Source organism: Corvus cornix, chromosome 3 (assembly GCF_000738735.6).
Source record: "Corvus cornix cornix isolate S_Up_H32 chromosome 3, ASM73873v5, whole genome shotgun sequence".
Taxonomy (NCBI): domain Eukaryota; kingdom Metazoa; phylum Chordata; class Aves; order Passeriformes; family Corvidae; genus Corvus; species Corvus cornix.
Window position 1 is genome coordinate 12,920,332 of NC_047056.1, and position 18,513 is coordinate 12,938,844.

The following is an 18,513-nucleotide window of genomic DNA, read 5'->3' on the forward strand; positions in this document are numbered from 1 at the left end:
ATTACTTCACTGCTGTAGAATTCTTCTTCTCCCAAAACAAGTTTTAGCATGACATGGACAAAACAGTACAAAGAAAAGCATTTGAGATCTGCCCCCTCCCCCCTCCGAGCTCTCCACATATACTTTTCTCACTCCAGTCTTCTGTAGTCTCTCTATACATTCCAATTAGGCAACCCCAATTTTTGTTTCAGTTTGCATTTCCCAAAGATATTGAATTATTCAATCCATGATTTGAGTGCATTCCTCTACCAGCAAGGATTTAATTACCTATCTCTGCTGGAAGAGAAAGGGCTGTACATCAATATACAGCTGTGAATAAAGATTTGTTTATTTAATAACTGGACAACCTAACTTCTAGTGTTACTAATCGAAGAGAAATTCAAAAAACTTGAACCACAGAGACTTCCCCCTCCCCCAAAAAAGGTCAGATGGACAAAATAATGAGACTATGGAAACAAAAAAACCTCTCTTTCTTTTTCTTCCTCCCCATTTTCCTATGAATTAAACTGTGATCTACGGCAATACTAGAACAGATTCACTGAAGCCATTCCTGACCCTGATTTTATACCCAGAACGTTCCAAAATCTTTTCAAGAATCAATATATAACTGCTACAGATTAGTACAAAAAGCATCACAAATCCTACACATACGTAATTCTATTAGAAAGAATTAAAATAGACTTATTTACTGTTGTGACATCCTTCCTTCAGTTCTTTTGCTGCTTTCATCTTCTGCAACAAACAGCTGTGAGGACCTCCTCAGATGGAAATTACACATCTATAAATCTCACGCTTGAGTTTCTGATTCTCTCAGCCAGGCTTTCCTGAGGTTGAAGACAGATGCCACACAAAGCAACACCGATCCCAGCTGAACTAGAAGGTGCTTTCTGCGGCAAAACTGAGTATGATACTCCTTTGTTCCTCTCAACACAAGCTTCCCTTACGTGACCTTATTCCTTCAAAGAAATAATCCATTGTCTCACACAGAGAATTCTCAGCCGTCTAATTTCCCTTCATTGAAGCTTTTCTCTCATTCCAGAGCCACTTTGATTGCAACAATGAGCCCTACTTAATGCAGATATGAAAATTTTCTTTGTAATGCAATGCAAAACCTTTGTAGAGAGCCGTCATCTCCAGACAAGACCAATTACTGAATATCTGAACACATTGCACACAGCCTTAGAGCCAGAAATCCTCTTCATTTGACCTCTTAAACGTGATGACACACACTTGTCATTTGATGAAGGTATCATTTTTGACCACATCGAACAATTATTTAATGTAATGAGTAGTAAGTCTTCCAAAATTTTCCCATAAGAGTGGCAGAAAAAAAACTTGGTTCACTTTTCATGCGTATGTATGGGGCAGGAATCTGCAGTGTTTAATTCTTTAAAATTTCAGGAGAAAATGCAGTCCTATGTTGTCCTTCTCTTCTGGATTTGCAGGTTGCCTACAATCTGCCCAACTGGCCAGCAGGAAAATAAGGTCCGGCTGAATAGCTGCTAGCTAATGCAATCATTCAAACCAGAATGGACCTAAACCACTTTGACATTTATCTAAACAAACAGAGTTCAAGCACAGGAGAAGTTAGGATGTGTTAGGATTTGATCTGTCCTGTAAATCAATGGGAGGAAAAAACCTACACCTGAAGAGTACTTCCAACAGTTTCACTGATAAGGCAGCCATCGCTTCCGAGTCCTTTGAGACAAACCTGCACTGGCTTTTTTAGCAGAAAGCTGCCACTTGCAGTACAGCCTTTACTCTTAACTTCAGAGATTTCCACTCTGCATTCTGAACTCATCAGAAGGACAAAAAGCCCATCCCTGTGAGCTCAGCGGTGCCTCGACTCTGGCAGATCCACTAGAGGGAGATCCTAAATTAAACAACCTCCGATTTTGCCAGCAGCCAGCAGAACAGCTGAGGATGCCAACTGCAAGCAAAAGATCAATGACATTTTTCAAATATATGCAAGAGAAGGAGACCATGATCTAATTTTATTTTAAAAAGAGCGAGAGAGCCATACCCAACAGCTGACTTGCAAACCAAAAGGATGTACACAACTTAATCTTTAATATCCCTCAGAAGTCGTTTAGATTTCTGTGAACCCTTGCATAAAATTTAAAATTCATCTACAGCTTTATGAATTTCTGAATAGTATGCTCAGCTAACATTATAACTGCTTTCCTTTTATGCATAAAATATGACATAAAATAAGCAAGCTAATAAAAGAAATTGCCAAAATGAGAAAGCACAGCAGAAAGTAAGGACACTGCAAGAATATAACTTTAACTGTATGTAATTCTAGAATAAAAGGGAAGCTATCTACGTAGGATTTCTTTATTTTATTTGAGTTGGAGGTTCTATATGCCATTTTGGATACACTAGGAAACACAGCAATTTCTTTAAACTATTAGAGACAAATTGTCATCTTCAAGTACAGATTTTTGAAGCAGTATCATCAAAATACCAACTAGGGCTGCACATGTTAGAAATTTTTTAAAGCCTAGCAGATACATTGAAACAGACAAAGCAAGGCATATATAATGTATTGATCATCACATTTCAGCATAAGATCATTTTCTGACACATGCCCTCCCAACACCTTTTCAAAAAGAGTAATTTGTTTATAAAAGGGAGGCAGTTGCAATCCATCTCCGAAAATGAAGAGCTAATATTAGAGCCTCCGAGCCAGTGACCCGTCTAAGTAAATATTCATCTATTTCAGAGATGCTCGGGGTGGGGGGGAAACCTAACACCAAGGATTCATTTCTAGCTGCACTTTTAGAAAATTACACCAACTACAGAGAAACAAAATTCACTGAACTTTGAGCAAGGAGCACAACTACTTAGTTTCTAAAGTGTAAGCCACTTAGCAACCTATCTCCATTATCAAAGCAGCATGTTCAGAAAGATACTTGATCTTTTTACTTCTTACTCTGATATTACTTAATTTTTCTGATCTATATCTAGATCATACACTGACAAACTTCCCAGATGGAAAACTTAGGAACACTTGTTGACAGTACTCTAACACAGAAGAGTTATGAACATTTATCTTTAAACATTGTCTGGAAGTGATATGAGGCTGAGAGAGTAATTCTGTGTGCCTTATTAGGAATTTTTTTAAAAAGCAGCAGTGCAAAACTGCTCATCTGTTAAAACAATGCTGCTAATGTTAAGCTTTGGTTTTATTTCATCCTGATGGAAGCTAGAGCACCTATTTGTCTGTGACATAGGTAAGTGACAGCTAATCTTAAACCACCACAGTCCTTGGCTGATGGGAACCAGGGAAGAACAATTATCTCCTGTGCTCACCCACTAGCTTGTGATGCAGCTAATTAATGCATTTTGACTTGTGCCTGCTGCTACCAAATCAAAACACAAGAAGGAGAAACAAAGCGACTATCCTGTAATTCAGGAAACTTAAAGGTTACACCCAGTCACTTTCAAACAGTTACACAGCTTAATTCCTGTCCATCTCAAAATCGTTGAGAACAAACCAGAAGACAACAGCACTGTAGTCAGCAAGCAGGCTGTGACACTACAGTTATAGAACGATTTTAGTTTTATCCAAGTTTTTACAAACTGAAGTGGCATCTCAATTCAATAAAATTTCTACTACTGAACTATATAACAGTGTAGCAGCCCACAAATACTTTGCATAAAGCAGCAAGAGAATGAGTCATTAGACAAATTGCAATCCACAAAATGAAAAAAGGACACACAGTCTAACTAAAACATGAGCAATGCCATGCCTGCCTATGTCATTTCAGCCTCTCTAGCAGCTCAGGTTTAGTGTTATGAGGAGTTCAACCGAATTAGGAAGATATGTAACTGAAACATGTAACAAATTCTTCAAGTACAGGTAATGGGAAAGAAACCCCTCAAACCTGGTGTAATTACCATCAATAAGGCCTTTTCATCAAGGGGGAGTACAAATCAACACTTCACATGTTCCCAAATGTTGGGTGGGAGACAGGTGATGAACAGTCAGATGCATGAAAAGTTTACAACTGAGTAACCCTTAGGGAAAGCAGAACTGAGGGACTTCGAAGAGAAAACACCCAAGTGAGAGGTAGGAGACTGGGAATCACAACTGGGTTATTTTAGCAGGCAAAAAGAAACCTTCTAACTCTAGCTACCATTTATATTTTGGCCTCCTATGTCACATAACAGTGTAAGCACTGCAGAATGTATCATCCACAGTCTAGACAGCTTAGTTGCAAAAGGTAAAGTCTTGAAACAATTACCAGGATAAAAACCAACTTGATAAAACCACCTTTTTTGCTGCAGTCGAGACAGCCCTAGTATAGTTATCTACAGCCTCTTTTCTGCACAAGAGAAAGAAAACTGGCACACAAGTACTGTCTCTTGTTACACGGGCAATCTTTAAAGTTTAATGAGGACAAAAGAATTCTATTTGGTTACAAGAACACAAAAGACTCTTAGTCTTTTAAAAGAAAAACTCCCTCTGTGTGTGTCACAGTGTTACACTGATCAATTTGCTGTAGAGCCTACCTAGAATATTTTACAGATACCAGCTGAAGACTGAAAGCCACAAATTTTTCCACCAGTGCTTTAAAGCCTATGTCACCCTGGTCTTCAAACAAATGAAATGATAGACCTGGTGTCTAAACTGTATGTGCTCATCTGAATGTTAACCCTGGACTGAAGGTCTCTGAGCTAGAAAACTCTGTATGGTAAGAACTGCCAGAGAAGATTACCTGAACTCCAAAGTTTGGAGGAAAAAACCTTCACATTTTTATAATAAACCAGTAATCAATGAGAAGAGAAAATACCCAACACACAATAAGAACCTGAATGTCTCTAGGAAACCTGGAAAGTATCCTTGTTACAAGGTACCTGCTTCTTGGGCAGGTCTTGCTGTTTTGCTTCCTTAAAAAAAAGGCAAAGCCAGCAGTTTCTATATCTAATAGAGAAACACGAAAATTGATTTACGTGCTAGGAGTTGCATTTACAGGGACGTCAGTGGAGTTGAGAATCACAGTTAAGAAGCAGTAATTAGTTAGACAAAACACCCAAATAATTAAAACACCTAGAGGCTTAATTATGATTAGAAACAAGACTTACTGACTTCTAAGCATAAACACTCGAATTTTTCTGTATTTGAACAATCTTAGGGGAAAAAATAGTGAAGAGACTCTTACCAGCTTCCTGTGAATTTAATACTTCTAAGGCATGCATCATGGCACTTGCGAAGACATTGGCATCTTCTTTGCTGCCAAAATTCAGACCATACACCTGCCTAGCATCACGCCACTGGTGGAAGGTCTGTGTAGCCTGATTGTACTTCAGCCCTTTTGGAATGGCACAATTTATAACCACCTAAAATCATTAAAACAAACAAACAAACAAACAAACTTAGGTTTAAAATGGCTGCTGTTCCATCAGAAGTTTCAGCTTTGTGCAGATTTTATTCCTCAGCCACACGGGTTAATTCACGACCCATAATCTGTAAAACACAATGCTGAAAGCACATAACCATTTCAATTTTAATTCCAATGCTGTCTGTAATCAGTGATGGGAATACACAAGGAGACTAATGAGATATTTTGTATCAACTTTTGTAGCTTAAGTGTTCTCACTTCAAAAGATGCAGCGATGTTTCCAACAGCAATGTAGTAACATCAACAGCTCTGACTTCCAGCAGCAGACTACTTGATGTGAATATGCATCTGAAATTCAGAAACTCGTTTTCCCATGAACTTCACAGAGTATTTGTTAGATTTCTTTTTTAACCAAGTTATCACCTTCTCCCTGTGGCTGCTGCACCCCTTGGCTTGCAGGGCTCTCAGCAGCAGTTTATTGGATTCGTACCATGGACCACAGGGTATCGTTTTGCAAGATTGTTATGGCTCACACAAAAGATGATAAATTCGAGGTATTAGGGCAACCATTTACTACTAGCCATCCACTAAGAGGATCCCATTGCACTTGGATAACTATATCCTCTCACCTGTTTCTGCTGAATAATGGGAGAAAAAAACCCCACATTTGCTCTCAGATGAATGCATAGAGACCATTTACTACTTGGAATAAGTGTTTAATAACAAATCACATAGGAGATTATCAGTCTAGGCTTCAGGTGTGTGATAAACGAGCAAGAACAGACCAAAAGAATTCTATGAAATGATGGGAGGAAGAGAAACAAATATAAGAAGCTTTCCTCAAACAAAAGATTAGGTTTTTAACCCCATCCCAAGTATCAAATAGGAGAGCATTTCCAGAGTGCTAATTTGTCATTTAATCATGATCCAGTAACTTCATCAAGGAAATTAAGATGTAATCCCTGTTACTCCCTCTTCTCACTCTCTTAAAAGTGGTGATGATCAGCATTAACAAATATCAAAAGGTTTTTTTGAACAAATTGATCTCGGGAAATGAGACATCATGCATCCAAGTTTTCATGAGATAGGAAGAGCTAAAAGAACTGCTGGTGTCTACACAGACTGCAGCTCACAGCACAGAGTGAGGGAGAAAAGCTTTTAGGTTGCCACTTTGCTTTAAAAGAACCAGATGACTTCTGTGTACACCACTAACCTTTATAAATAGATTTCTGTAGGAAGGAATGGCAAAAGGACTATTGCCTTGGTGGTACGCAAAGTGCTTAGTTCACAGGGAAAAAGCAATAAAACAGTTTTGCTACTTCAGCTAAAAAAAATCTGATTTATTAATTTTTGGTCCCATAATTTTGCTGCAGACTTATTTCTTAATATTCCAAATTTTCAAAGATTTCCTTACCTGATGATCCTGAATCTTCCTGCCCACTACTCTGAATGTGTTGTTGCCTGTGTGATGATATATATGAACTCTGCTGAATCCAGTTGATCCACCAGCTGGTACCCATTTCTTATTGGCATCATCGTAGACCATTACAGCAGCTCGTGCTTGGCAGATACTCTGTTCACTGTTAATACACAAAGTGGAGGAGAAAATAAAATTACTTATGGCAAAGCATCATCTTTCTGGTTAACTTCTTTTTTTTAACTCATAATGTTAAAGCCATACTCCTTGCAACTTGCTGAAACCTCCACCTTTCTGAATACAAAACCATCAGCACTTTGACATTTTGCTTACATGTGTTCATTCTGACAAGCTGTGGTCCAGACAGACAGGCCTAAGAACTAATAAAAGAGATCAAGAAGGTATTCATTTTTTATTTTTGCACTTTTCCCCCTTGCATGTTTTTTTTCCCTTCCTTTCTCCTCACCACCAGCCATGAATTTTAATTAAATGCCACAACCATATACAAAGCTTTCTGCAAAGACCAAAGAGCCAAGAATCTGGAGCTGCACTAGCTTCATACAGTCTACACTTCCCAGTGGAAATTACTTCTACAAGAGATGAGAATTGGAAGACCCTTGTACCTTTTAACATATAGGGAAGAAAACAAACACACACAGGATAAAGTCCAGCACAAAAATTTCACCAGCTCATAAATGAAACGCATTTTGGTTTTGACACATTTTACAACAGTTGACACCCAGGTGTAAGATTTTCTCCCTGAAAAAAGGTTCTACTGATTACCAAAAAGTGCAATTTCATCAAGAGACTGCCATCAGTAGCTAATCCTGATTATGCCAGTCATCTGGAAGCTGAGGTACAGCCTGAAGTTAAAAAGGAGAATATCATGAATGTCATCAAGTAAGAAACACATGAAACCAGAACATACCAGAAACAGACTATTTATTAGGAGAAGAAAGGGTGATACCATGCAGGTTGTCTTTGAGGGAAATGTCCAGATGCAGACAGGAAATAAAAATAGAAAGGAATGATTTCTTATCAGTAAGTCAGATTCTCTGAACATACCACTCCAGCACATCCAACATTATAGAAAGCACATGATGCCTGGCTTGCAAGGAATGTGGCCTGCCATTTGGAAAACTGAGAAGGCTGAAGAGACATGCATTCTTCATAGGAAAGTAAAGGAGTATTTCTTCATATTTTATGAAAGAGGGAAAGGATGCCTCCCCCACCCATCTGTCTTGGGATTTTTTGTGGTTTTTATTGGATGGTTGGTTGGGAAGGGGGGGGGGGGGGGGGGGGGTTTGGTTTCTTTTCCAAAGACCGTGCTGAATTTCCCAGTATCTTATTTACATCTCCCAACACATGAAAATTCTGCAGTGCATCCAACTGTTTTGTTAACTTTCAATATCGACATTTTTGAGAAAACAGAATCAATTTCTATCACACTTCCCATGGCTCTCTAACAATTAGAAAAGTGCAACACTGGGACACTTTTCAAGGCTCACAGACAAGAGAGAATACTGAGATCATGTCTCTCATGCATGAGAGATTCATGATCAAATGAGGAAATAGGTTCTTAATTTTAAAAATGCACGTGTTCTAATCCCCTCACCTATTCAACAACTAGATCAGAATGGGATTACAACCTCTAATTAGACCACTCTTCTTGTAGCTCAATTTAGGGATATTAAAATCATAATATACATAACTGAAGTGCTTCTTTTCTAAGCATAGTTTACAATTTAAGACTGGAAGGACCACATCTGATCCAGGAAGAAAGATTAAATGCAAAGAAAATAAATTCTGGTACAACCTTTAGGCATTTCACAGTCCCATTAAATATATGCCACAGTGAAATATGGTTCCCTCACTTGAGAAGAGGGCAGTGCAAGAACCTACTTGATTTCTTTATTTTTAGATATTTTGGCACACATCTTAACGTTCAAACCTAGAAACATTCTGTACTGTTCACAAAGTACATGACAAACAGTAGTGGTTTTTCTAAAGTGCCTGACAGTAAACTTGGAAAACTTCTGAACCCATAATACATTTTTGCTATATTTCAATTTGGATCAATCACAGGCAGGATAAACCATAGGTGGCAGGACCTAGATACTGATTTGGAAGCAGAGCCACGTGGTTTGCAGAGTTCTTGCCAAAAAACAACTTCTACTCAGTCATGTGCCAGACAGATTAAAAAAAAAGGTTCTACTAAAAATTGAGACTATGATTCTAAGGTAATACGTTCCAACTACAACAAAGGTAGAACCAGAGAGAGTGACTAAGTAATGTGACCAGAAGACTTAAGTAATAGGACAAACCATCACATTTCAGGTGCTCTTATTCAGCTTAAGTTTATAAAACTTTTTACACTATTTTATTTAACATACCAAAAAAGAAAAGAGAAAAAAATAAGAAGAAAAACCTATTCATTTCAGAACTATTCGGTATTCAAGTGGCACACTTCACAAGTGCAAATAAGATGACCTTGAGTCGAATTTCTAGCTTTTCTTTAACAACTGCTAAACTATTTTTAGTTCCACTTCTCAGGCTATGTCGTATAACTGGAAGTATTAACCAAGTCTAGATCTCAAGTACTTCATGCTCCATTTAAAATAACACAATTATCATAACAGGGAATGATTCTTAGCCATATAAAAATGAGATGATTTACAAACTTTTAAAAATGACAAACAATTTCCAGCTGATCTTTTCAATCACTATACAATAAACCTTTTGCCTTCATTTCATACAAATCCTGTAACTAAAATTTCGGTGTTCCAGGTGTGTAATTTTCATATCCAGGTATCAATTTGAAGGTGACATACTCCCCTCCAGCCAACAGTTCCCACCACCATCACTTTGTTTATCAGACTGCAAGAGTAAGATGGAAAAATGGAGCTATCCCTATCAGAAACAAATTAAACCAGTACAGGATGCTAGCCTTTTTCCAGGGTTCAATAATGGCACATTAGTAGGTGAAAGGGAGATTTATTCATTTACTCTTAGTAGTAAGTTCTCTGAAGTGATTACACTTCCTTTTGAAGAAAAGCATGGAGGCATGAGCTTTAATGAAAAGAATCTTTAGTTCTGCTCTTCAGTGGCCCTTTGGTAGTTTAGCATCTGAACACAGTATATTGTATATTATAATTAGACACCAGCAAGTATTTATGTATCAAAAACCCCCTAAAAATAAAATGCATACTGGAACTCCATTAACTTCAGAGGGTTACACCAAATCAAAAATCCACACCGTTAGCTCATGACTAATAAAAAATAACATTTAGGTTTTTTTCAAAGAGCCACCTTTATCTAGGAAAATTCTGACTTTAGCATACAGACTGTTACTAGGACCTGAACCAGTCTCTTGTATTCTACAAATATCTATGAACTTAAACTTCAGTGCAAAGGAACAAGAGCCAAGTGAATCAGAATGGTATCATTTATTGTATTTCTTGCTTTTCACACTTATGACACCTCCCTGCTGTAATTCTGTTAGGAAACAGGTCTTCACCCATCTCAGTTTTTATACATGAGCTCTTCACAGTCCCCAGGGTTTGCTGTAACACGTGTGTCCCTTACATGACCTGTGCTAGGATGGCTTCCTTCATTCACTACGCCAGAGACACTTTGGTCTGATCACAAATGCAGATTTTTACAGACAGATTACTTTACACTGGTGGCAAATAAACTATTTACAGTCATATTGCAAGAGTAAAAAAAAAAAAAAAAGGGTCTTCATCTCTTTGCCATGCCATTAGGCCTTCAAAAGCATCCTACTGGGTTTACTTGCCTATCTGCAAATTTTCCTCTTCCTGGTGGGGTGTAATGGTTCCAGAAACCATTAGACTTGGATTAGCCTGTACCTTTTCAATATGTGAGTTGATTAGGGGATGTGGGAGATTGAGCATCTCCAGCTTCACGTGCTAGTGCCAAAATGCACAGCTGCTCCAAGAACTGATTGCTAAATTATTAGGGAAGTGGATTGGGGAACTAGAGTGAAATATTAACTAAGGAAAACTGAGAAATCATATGTTCCCAAGTAAACTCACTAAACTAAGTCCATGAAATTATTTGCAGAAAACAGAAAATTCATTCAAGGGAACACTCATGCAAAAAAGTGCTTACCAAACCTTAGGAGACAAAGTGTACAAGCTCTCTTCCCAAAATGTAAAGCTTGACAAATAGCTGGATAAATATATGTTAGGAGGAGTTCTTCTCCAGACAAAGATGTAAGGCTCTGATTGTTAAAGCCAGCCATTATTCTGGGTAAGTCCACCTACAGCAATACCATATAAAGCCAAAGACAGGGTGGCTGGTTTTTATTTGGGGTGGAAGAGTGGGGGGAGGTCTGGCACTCAAAAGGCTCACACAAAAAACCACAGTAGTAATGAATCATAAGATTATTCTTATGGGAGAATATACTTTCCTCCTCCAGTGATGAGATCATACAAAAAAGCTCAAAAACCATAGCAAACTGAACCCTAGCAGACATCATTCTTTCGCCCAGATGGAATGTGTTCATTCTTTCACATCCCAAGTTCTTAAGCTCAATGCACAGTGACACCAATCCAGTCTGCTGACCTAAGCCTTATTTTTTTTTCCCTCTCCACAAGAAGTTGATGCTTGGTTTTCCTCTCTCAAGAACTAAAAAAGATAAACATACTTCAAGGATCAAACTCATATGAAAAACAGCACAATTGCAGCCACAGAAAAGATCATTTAAATATACTAACAAAAGCAAGGAAAAGCTGTGATTGTTCTGATTCTCAACATTTAGTATTTTTGTTAGTAATGTAACAATGAGGGTTTTAAAAAGTTATATCCCATTACCACTGCTTCTGGTGATTCAGGGTTTGTTTTTTTTTTTTCCCTGCTATGGTCTCAATTTACAGAGACATAACAACATGTTCTTAAAATGTGCAGTCTTTGTGGGGCAGAAGGAATGGAAAGAGACACTGATTCATCAAACGCCTGTTTAGGATTTTCAAACCATGTGGCACAAAGCTAGAAAGAAACACTAAACATTTCCAATTCTAACATCTTAAAAATACACATTTTCGAAAAGCAGCTAAATGCTCGTTCAGATATAAAGGTCTATATCTTAGTGGTGGTGTTTTGGAAGGTAGTTTTCCCTGCTTACTCCTGAACCCCAACTGGCACATCACAGTGAAAACGTGTGTTCTCTGTTTTGCTATTAAAAAATTAAAACCAACCACCCAAAACCAACACAAAATTCTACATATACTGTATCACTACTTTCTATTAACTAAAACAGACACTGTAGACAAAGTTGCCATGTATTCTAAGTTGCTCATCTGGCTTAACAGTTAAGCTACTTTTCAGCATCTTGAAGTTACACAGGAATGTTTCCTATGCCCTCAAATATGCTCCAGACTGAACTCAATTACATAGCTCAGTATTTATTTTTGGGAGTAGGGGAATGGGCTTGAATTTGTTGACAGGGGTGATGTGAGTGAGGAGAGGGGAAGAACTTTGAGTTACTTTCTGTTTTAACTCATAATCAGCTGCTTTAATTTTATTCCTTTCTTGAACTTTAGCACTTCAGCCAGAAGGACATCTCAGAGGAGACTGAGTATAACAATTATCACCTCCTCCTGCCAGCAAGACATCTACACCATCAACAGGACATCATGGAAAAATATAAACCATTAGGAGTTCAGTAAGTTAAGTTTCTCTAACTCATCCTCAGCCAAGAAGTAAGAATCTCAACTTTCCCTGCATTACTAAAAGCCAGTGGCACATGGTGCTGGCAAGGGAACATCACATGCTTGGTACAGCAGAAGGAACTACGCTGTGCTACTTGCACCCAACTTCAAATGATGCAGCTTGCCCACTCCAACACTTCAGCCAGTACAGAATTTAATTGCTATTTAGGTTTTAACATAAGACTCAGTTAGGACCAGCTGTTTCATCTGACCTGTTTCCATGTGGATTCTTCTTCAGACACTACAACCCCCCACAGCACAAGAGTCCTTGTTGATTCCTTCCAGCAGATACAACTCAAACAAGAGTGGCTGTTAAAAAGTAGGGTGAATGCAGAGGGAGAAATCCCAGATTGCTTCACTTACAGCTCTCCTGTACTTGCCTGTGCCTAGAAAACTTTTGATTGATAACTGAGAGATTCATTCATCTCTCCCACTTTTCCGTCTCTGATAACCGAGAGATTCATTCATCTCTCCCACTTTTTCTCCTCATGAACTACTCAGAATACAGATTAGCTGCAACATCAGAAACCAGCAGAAAATCCTGCAAGGGAAAGTCCCAACGAGAAATAAAACTAGGACTGCTGAGAAGCAGGGGGAACTGAACCACTGGGATTAATAGTTGGCAAAGGAAAGGTGCTTTGCTTTTGGCACAGGATTCTGCAACACTCCAGAGTTTTAGTTGGTACACAGTTTGCTGAGGACAAACTTTCTCTGCTCAATGAGCACCTTCCACTGAAAGAAAATTGCTTTTCATCTTGTGCATAAAAGCATTTAACATTAATTTAGGAGAAGTCTGCTCTCAGAGCCAGAAAATTCTCATAAATTTCTCCTGATGCTATAAATCTGTTCCTTGATGATTTTGCATTTGTAGCTTGTTTCACAGCAGCAGGTGAATATCAAACAGCTGAAAGAAATTGCAGGACATGCAGGCAGAAAGAGAAATATTATTTAGAACAGCAGGTTGATGTCAAATGAAAGCCTACTTCTCACACAGAATTACCAATTTCAAACCCAAAGAAATTTTCTCTACCCGAATGTTTCACGTGCCATATTTCAGGCAACGGACAAAGTAATTTTTGTGTTGGCAATTCAATATTGTCTCTAGGCTTGTCATATGCTGATTCACATAAGAAATTCACCTATTCTCTCAAAGGAAATCAGGAATATCTAAGAGAATATGACAAGTCAAACCAACAAACACTGACACTACAAAGACAAACCTTAAAAAAACTGAAAGCATTAACAGGAATTAAGAAAAGCAGACTGAAAAACATGGATTTTGAATAGCATGAAACTAGTTGTATTAACAGTGGTTAACTATCTAATATGCAATAATGTAATACAGTATTAATAAAATATATTAGACATATGTGACTAATTTTATCTACCCTTAAATTCATAAATACTCTGTGAAGTCCAACTTTCATAACAAACCGAAGATGATATTAAGGTACTTCACTTCTCAACTCTCAATTTAAATAGACTGTGTAATTACCCAAAACCAAATACCAGTTTTTTAAGAGATATAGAAACTAAAATCCTTTAACACACAAAGTTAGGGGTGTTCTTAAGCAATTACTTCAGCAGACAGAAGGAACAACCATTTGGTCCCTTAAAAAGTATAGAATTCTGAATTTTCATCATCCATAGTACACACTCCATTCTAGGAAACCAGAGATGCTCAAAACTATTATCCAAAAACACCACGATCAAACTCAAGACTTCATGCTCATGACTTAATTTTCCATAGGTTATCTGCTAGCCTTAATATGTATTTGTACAAATACTTGTTTGTGTTATTGTACTACCCAGATATTTATCTATTTTTGTGTCTGTTAAGAGAAACAATTTTTCATGGCTTGCATTGCAGGTTCAAGGCTTTCCTTATAACAAATTTGGATCTACGGAATTCTATACATGTCCAAAAAGCAGGCACAGCTTTGGTACAGACAATACTTTGGAGGCTTAAAATAAAACACGAGGTTTTTACATCTCGGTGAAGAACTTACTTTGAAGCATCAGTTTGTCCAAAATTTACTGTCAAAAAAAGTGACTAGGTTTATTTAAAATTCCAAGCTTGAGACAGGGAAGAATGTGGATATGGTAGAATTTTATACACAGATTTGGTCTTTGCTTTGTACGCAAAGCTAGTGATAACTTCATGGAAAAACTTTATTAGAAGGCTTCATTATTTTACCTTGGAGGTAAGATTTTCAATGAAACAATCTGCAAGTGACAAGAGCAACATTTTCCCACTTTCTTCCACTATTTTCTAGATATTTTCATCCCACAGAGAATCATGAAGATTTTTTTTTTTCAATAAATGTTTCCAACAAACATTTTGAAAAAAAATCAGAACTATACAGAGGCCAACGATTTCATTATAAGACATTTACACTGACAGGGGAAATATTTGTAGCCATTATTTTTATATTGGTAAAATAAAGTCCTACATTTAGACTCCACAGAACCATGAAATAAGATAATTTAGTTTATGCTTGCTCCGTGCACTCATCCATATTCTTGTTTTCTTTTATCCTCTTACACAGGGGTGTTCTCTTAGACATGGCACCTTCAGTAATTTATCCTGATTTTTTTCCTGAAAATATTACATTGTTATAATCAAATCCATTTTTCCACTGATTCTTCAAACATATTTCTTCAGGGCATTTACTACTTTGCTTACACTAAAAGGCTGTGCAGGATCTATGCAGTAATTGAAACAGATTCCATTTCCTCAAAGCAGATTCAATACAGCGGCATCACCAGCCAAAGGTTTTGCCACAGTAAAGGCTAATTCTGTCTGGGTAGTGATTTTACTCAACAGTAAAACAGGAGCAGAAGACTCCTACCATGATCTTTCACCTAGCTCAAGACAGATTTTTATCAAAAATCAATTCCTTGGTTTGTGTCTCTGTTGTCAAAGCTAATGGTAAAAAAACTCTGAAAAAAACCCCAATCTGTAAGCACCAGGGTACCCTGTAATTGAACAAAGCTATCAACCACAAAATCAGTATCTTTACCAAATAGGAACTATCATGACAGATTGAAAAGTTCAAATCTTTTAACCTGAAGGTCATAAAAGGCCAGGGCCAAAAGCCAGCCAGACACATTACTTCTTTCCTACAAATAGCCTATTTTTTGAGGGCTTGTTGCTTTCTTTGCTATGATTCCATGAATCTGAGCCCAACATACTGTGGAAAGCCTTTTTAAGCAGGCATGAAAAACAACATCTTCAGCAACTAGACTGACAGCTGATGACTTTCTGTGAAAAACCACTTAACATACATACATTTCCTATGTTCTATACATATTTTAACAAAAAGTGACCTTCTTACTTTATTTCCTAAGCTTTCGACACATGGTACAAATCACAGTTTTCAGAGCCCAGATTCCGCAGGCAATCCGAGTTCCCAAACAGGCTGCAACAGAATCCGTCATTACATTACCAGCACCGCAGATCATGTAACTCATTTTACTTTCAGATAACCAATGCCCAGCTCCTCTTGGAACAGCAAGAGAGCAGCGTTTTTACAATACCTATTTAATACAAGGGCAACCTCTGATGTAGAGAGCTGTGCAAAGGGAAGGTGGCTAATCTTCGAGTGACACATTCTAGCCTCGGTGTTAACACATGAATATGCAATTCATACAAGAAAGATTCATTACAGGAAGGAATAGTCTTTCTAAAGCTGAATTTCACCTAAGAAAAAAAACCAAAACCCAGCACCCTATTTTGTTAATTTAACACTTATTTTTAAACACCAGGTTGACATTGACATGAATGAGAACTAGGCCAGGTTGGACGGGGCTCTGAGCAACCTGGTCTAGTGGAAAGTGTCCCTGCCCATGACACAGGGGTTAGAACTGGGTGATCCCTTCCAACCCAAGCCTTTTATGGTTTTATGGATTAATCATGAAAATGTGAGCAGCAAAGTACAAGAAAAGGCTACATGTAATTGCCTTGGTCTCAGAAGCAAGTTTTGTTCTCAGACTTTCCAGGTCTGCCTGAGTATTGCATTAGAAGGAAATAAAGTTAGTGGCTCCAGTTTGATGAACTGGATACAGAGAGTCCACTGAACAGCAGGCAGCCAGCACAGGTGAAGGTACCGTGGTGACATTGTGTGGCCCCTCTAACAGCTTTACAGGGTGATCAAGACAAGTTCCTGAAAACGACAAATGCCACGACCGTCCTCCAGCAGAACAAGAACCACGGTTTGGGGAGCCAGAGGCTCAAAGGGTTGTAGGGAGCAGCTTGACATCTACTGGTAAGCTATGACTGGGGCCTTTCTTAGGGGGGTCAATACCAGCTGCGATGCTGTTCAATGCACTTGTTGACAACCGGGAAAATGGGATGTAATGCAACTCCAGCAAGTCTGTGGATGCATTTCTGTAAATTGGGATAGGCTGGTATGCTGGACAGTAGAGCTACTGTTGAGAGGTTTCTCAGCAGGCTGGAGAAATCAGGTAACAGCAACCTCAAGAAATGTGGAGGCAAGGGCTAAAACTTGCACCTAGGACAAAACAACCTCAGTGATGTAGAAAGTGATTACTCCCCTCTATTCAGACTGCATCTGGCACATTGTGCCCAGTGTTGGGCTCTCCAGTGGAAGGAAAGACTTAGACAAATTGGAGCAAATACAAGAGAAAACCATTAATGAGGCTAGAGGAAAAGATGCACCAGGAGTGGATTCACAGCCGTGCTTGTTCAGTCTCCAGCTAAGGCAGGAACATAATGGCCACTTCTCAACTACTCAGCAGGGAATTACAGCGAATAAGAGTCACAATCTTCTCAGAAGTGCACTACAGAAAGGTGAGAGAGAATCAAAAATTGCAGAAAAGGAGATTTTAACCAGGCAAGGAAAAGTTGCACCAAGAAATCAGTTAAATACTGTCAGAGGCTGACCAGAGGAGCTGTGGAATCTCCATTCTTGGAGACTTCAAAATTCATCTGGACAAGGCTTTAAGCAACCCAGCCAAGGTGACAGGAGCAGATAAACCCCAAGAACTCCCACCTTGACTAAGACAGTGTATGACTCTAGAAGAAATAAAATTCTTTGCGAACACCCCACTGAATTGCAGATATATAAGTGCCTTATTTATGACAATTTCTCCCTTAGCACCTCATTTTATTGGAATGCTCTTCCCAAAAATAGCAACATGCATTTCACACTTGAAGTTTCAAGCAGCCTCTCCTTCTGTAGCCTTTAAATGAGGATCTTAAACACTGCTGGTAGTTCAAATATTCAAAGCCTAAAAGCAAGAGGTTTAAATAAACCACATAATATTTATATCACTGATGTGTACTACCAAATAAATGTCTAAATATTAAATAATAAGCAATAAGCCTTATTTCTTTCATATTCTCCTCCCAACAAAACACGTAAGATTGATTCATGAATTTTTGACATCTCTTAACAAGTCTGTACTACAAAACACTTCAAATATAAACACAGCTCTTGACGATCTTGTCCTCATTTCCAAGGGCACCAGGGTAAGGCAAAGTTCTGGGCCTTATTCAAGCAGCTCTAAACAAATGAATTCTTCAGCAACCCAAGACCTGTAACGGTGTAGTGAGCAAACACTGATGTGTAAAAATTACCCCAGTTACAACTGCTTCCTTGTACAGGAAAATCTAATGAGCATCCTCATGTTGTGCATTCAGTAGAGACATTTATGATAATGTGTAAAACAAAGGAATACTAAATTTCCACTTAAATGCCTCTCTACAGTAGAGCTCTAGTCTCCTCTTTGAGCACAGGTTTCCACACAGAAATTTCACAAATCAAGGAGAGGTTATCATCATCAAGTTGACACAATCTGGAAGCATTCTGCTTTCACATCAATTATGGGTTATTTACATTTGCCACTGAATGCAGTCAAAGTTATCACCTATATTGAAATATGAATTCAATTTTCATGCCAAAGTACTGCATTTACTCACTGAATAGCACATTTTTCTTGCACTCCTCTCTTCTTTGATCCAAATTACTTTTTGGCAAGGCTAAGTCAGTCT

The 18,513-nt window shown here is 38.2% G+C and overlaps 1 protein-coding gene across 1 annotated transcript in view; it reads right to left on the minus strand.

Moving 5' to 3' along the window:
* The window catches only part of ENAH (ENAH actin regulator), a 90,650-nt gene that overhangs the window by 38,959 nt on the left and 33,178 nt on the right, over window positions 1-18,513 (minus strand). The window contains 2 exon segments of the mRNA XM_039568840.1: window positions 5,169-5,346; window positions 6,763-6,928. Of these exon segments, the coding sequence (XP_039424774.1) occupies window positions 5,169-5,346; window positions 6,763-6,928 (344 nt within the window).